Raw genomic sequence first — 3,757 nt, forward strand, 5'->3', positions numbered from 1 at the left:
CCGCCACCCGCCAACTGTTTGTTCCTCCGCGCAGTTGATGCGCATGTTCACCATGTATCGGCGCGACAACCTCGACGCCGACTTCAAGTTCCTCCACGTCTACAAGCGCATTGACAAGTGCGAGAAGTGGGCGGAAGTCCGACGTACCCTCGACAAGGCCAAGGAGACATACAAGCCGGACGCGACGACTCCGGGCGCGTCAGAGGGGCGGCCGGACGACCAAAAATTGGCAAAGAGGGGGAAAAACGCCGACGCGGCAACCGCGCAAGTGCAGGAGTCCATCTAGCATTGCCTCGCCGACGCCCAGGCCCGGGCCGTCCTACGTGAAGAGAAGACCGAGGCACGGTGGTTGTCGCTGATGACGAACAGCGCCATCAAGCTCTACCTGCTCCGGACCAACGTCGACCTGCTCCGGACGAACGTCGCCGCGAAGAAGAGAAACACCGACATGGCTTTTCTGATGGGCGGGGCGGACATGCTCCAGAGCAACGACGAGTAGCTCAGGGCGTGGTACATGGCGGAGTGCGGCCTCATCCTGAACCAGATGCAGACGGCAACGCCGACGACGCCGACGACGCCAGCTCCCGCGCCCACGGCCACACGGACGCCAAGCCCGAACGACGCCTCTACATCGCCGCCCAGCAGTAGCGAAGCCGCGCCGACACAGCCCAGCACCGAAGCAGCTCCGACACCGCCGAGCCCGCGCACGCCGACTCCGCCAACGCCTGGAGCCGACCCCGCCGAGTGATTCGTTGCGCATGCGAACTTGCGACGTGTGGCACTCTGTTTTTTGTAACGCCAGACTACGTCCGATCGCCGGATTTGTGGCGTCTTTTGTGAGCGGGAACGACCTAGTTCAAATTTTCCGCATCCTGAGACCGGCGCTTGGGGGCGTGACTGGGAGTTAGGTCGTCTCCAGGGGCCGAACTAGTGCCGGCACGCCCCCAGGCCGCTCTATTTAGGCGCCCTAGGGGGCCGAACGGCTGGAGATGCCCTTATAGACTTACAGGAGAAGGGAGATGGATAACAGAAATACGATTGGTTGTGTGCTGGTGTGCGTTTGAACGGATCGAGGGTATGCTGTACGTAACGTGGGTAGTGGGCTGTTCGAAGTGAAACCACGAGCCCGCGCGGGCTGGTTTCATCGGACCTGTGGCACACTTGCTGGGCCACCCTGTTGCCATGGGCCAAGTGACTGTTAATTAGCACTAAAACAATTCTTGGACCCTGTAGCTTGTGCTATAGGGTTGGTCCATTGGGCTCCGCCCCTGCCCTCAAGGTCATGTAAAACAATATTATAATCAATTATTCATATTAATCACGTGACACATGGGTAATCCACGGGCACAAACTCAAAGCCATAACCTACTCACTAATATCGGGTTACCCATGGAGCATGGGCGTGACCCATGGGCGGAGAGCACGACCCATACCCTACCCATTGGGATGCCCATGGACAGCCATACCCATGGGATGAATTGCTGGGTTGACAGGTGTTGCACTTCAACAGATGTTAGTATACCAACATTCGAAAAAATATAAAACGTTGTTACTGTAGTGGGTGGTAAAACCATAAATCACCGGGGGAGGAAGTTGCGCGGAAGCTCGCGTGGGCGACGGATGAGGCAAAACAATAAAGCGCTGGCAGTGTTTGGCAGAGCCCCTTCTTAGTGCGGGTGCAGCTTGATGAGGGGTGGTGTCGTCGCCTAGCTTGGAATGGCAATGCGCGTAGCAACCACGCAGCGCTCCACCCTTTCCATATCGATGCCGCGGCAAAGCATCCGACGCGAGCTGCCTGCTATACGTACATTACTACCAGACGTGAGCTCGCGCTGGTCCTTTCCTTGGTGACTAGACTAGTTCGTTCCAGCGCCGCGAGACTCTCCTCGGCTCCTCCTCCTAGTCTCCACCACTGCCATCCCGGAGCTGCCAACTCCCATGGCGCTCTCCCGCCGCCTTCTCCTCTTCCTCTCCCTCGTCGCCATCACGGCGGTCACCGGCACCTCCGAGATCATCGTGACCAGGTGCTACCCGCCGCCGACGCCCACTGTCAACGGCAGCACCAGCGCGTTCCGGCGCGATCTCCTCTCGCTGCTCGACGCCGTCCCCTCGGCCACCGCGCGGACGGGCTTCGCCTCCATGCGGACCGGCGGCGCGTTCGCCCGCGGCCTCTGCTTCGGCGACCCCGCGCCAGACCCGTGCTTCCGCTGCCTGTCTGACGCCGGCGGGAAGATCACCGACCTGTGCGGACACGCCAACCGGCGCGCGGGCTTCCTGACCGACGGCTGCTTCCTGGGCTACTCCGACGCCAACGCGTCCTCCGCCGGCGCGGACGACGACGACATCAGTGGCGTGACATTCTCCGGCGACGCCGTCCCACGCATCGACAACGTCGACGTGCTGAAGCTCGTTGCCGTGGCGCGGTCCCTGGTCCCGCGGTCCGCGAACGGCCAGGTGGCCGCCGCCGACGCGACTGCCACGGCGAGCAACGGCTACACGGTGCGCATGCTGGCACAGTGCGCGACGGACAGCGCCCCGGCGGAGTGCGCCCGGTGCCTGCGGGATTCGTCGCTGCAGATGGCCAAGAGCTGGAGTCTCACGCTCACCGCCGGCGTCGACGTGCAAGGAAGCGTGGCCGCGGTTCTCGGCCCGAACTGCTACCTCCGCTTCGAGATATCGGCACCGCCGCTGCCCGTGAGAGAGAAGATTCGTGAGTATTGCTACATTGCTACAGTACATAGTAACTCCGGCCGGTAGATCTCATGGTGATTCTATCTCTAACTTGTGATGCGCTGCGCTGCAGGGAGGATCGTAAAGGATAACCTCGTCCTGACTGTGTGCATTGGCTTCATCGTCGCCGGGGTTATCATCCTGCTGCTAGTTCATGTCTGCCGCCTGGTGACGAGGAAGCTCGGGAATGCTGCAGCCGCACCAGGTATGTACTATGTACTACCCACGTTTCCGCCTCGTTGTTAAGAAATATACATCCGCAATCTTAAGTCTTAACACAACTATCTTATCTCCAGCGGCAGAAGGGAAGCCATGATCTGACCGGTAAGAAGGAAGAAGACCGAATAAAAGCAAGGAACCATCTACAGGACATGAGAGGGCTCGGGCGTTACCAACTTCCTGCAGGAACACATAGCTAGCTAGGGTAGTGTTGAACTGTTATGTTGGTCTGTCATATGCATTTGGATGCTTGGTACTCCATTTTACTACTGCTCTGTTCCGTGATCTTCCACTAATCTTCTTCGTGATTGTGGAGCGATCCCGGTCGTTTGGCGCGATCCTATGTGTGTGTGGAAACCTAATGCTGATCTTTATAAGATCTTTAGCAGATGTTGATCTCTTCTTTTCTCTGTAGTTGCCTACCTAGCTAGCTCGATGTGCATTCAGTTGTTTTCACGCATGAGCTTGTTTTGAAAGGTTATAGGCATGTTTAGCTAGTTCTCTCTGCGAGGCATATTTGGGATGTCAGTTTAGCTCAGCGGCCATGGCTGGAGCTCGGTGCTTGCTCAACGTTCATGGTGTCCACGCAACGCACACTTTACCAGCTGCTGCTCCCAGGCACAGCTGGATTTCTGTGTGCTTCCCCTCCATTTCAAACTAGCCTCACCTCGTTGCTGGCTGACGGTGCGTGCTAGCTGCATGCATGTACATGCATCTTCTGAAATAGAGTGATTGGTTTGGATTGAAGTGCAGATGTTGATCTCTCTTTCTTCTCTGTAGTTGCCTACCTAACCAGCTCGATATGCAG

General features: G+C 58.1%; 1 protein-coding gene across 1 annotated transcript; it reads left to right on the top strand.

Annotated features, from left to right (window-relative positions):
- The first annotated feature begins 1,687 nt into the window (after positions 1–1,687).
- On the top strand, positions 1,688–3,339 carry LOC123185793 (uncharacterized). Its single transcript, XM_044597617.1, has 3 exons — positions 1,688–2,710; positions 2,804–2,935; positions 3,027–3,339. The coding sequence occupies exons 1-3, from the start codon at positions 1,939–1,941 to the stop codon at positions 3,044–3,046; spliced, it is 924 nt and encodes a 307-aa protein (XP_044453552.1). The 5' UTR covers positions 1,688–1,938; the 3' UTR covers positions 3,047–3,339.
- Positions 3,340–3,757: the final 418 nt, after the last annotated feature.

Source organism: Triticum aestivum, chromosome 2A (genome assembly GCF_018294505.1).
Source record: "Triticum aestivum cultivar Chinese Spring chromosome 2A, IWGSC CS RefSeq v2.1, whole genome shotgun sequence".
Lineage (NCBI taxonomy): Eukaryota > Viridiplantae > Streptophyta > Magnoliopsida > Poales > Poaceae > Triticum > Triticum aestivum.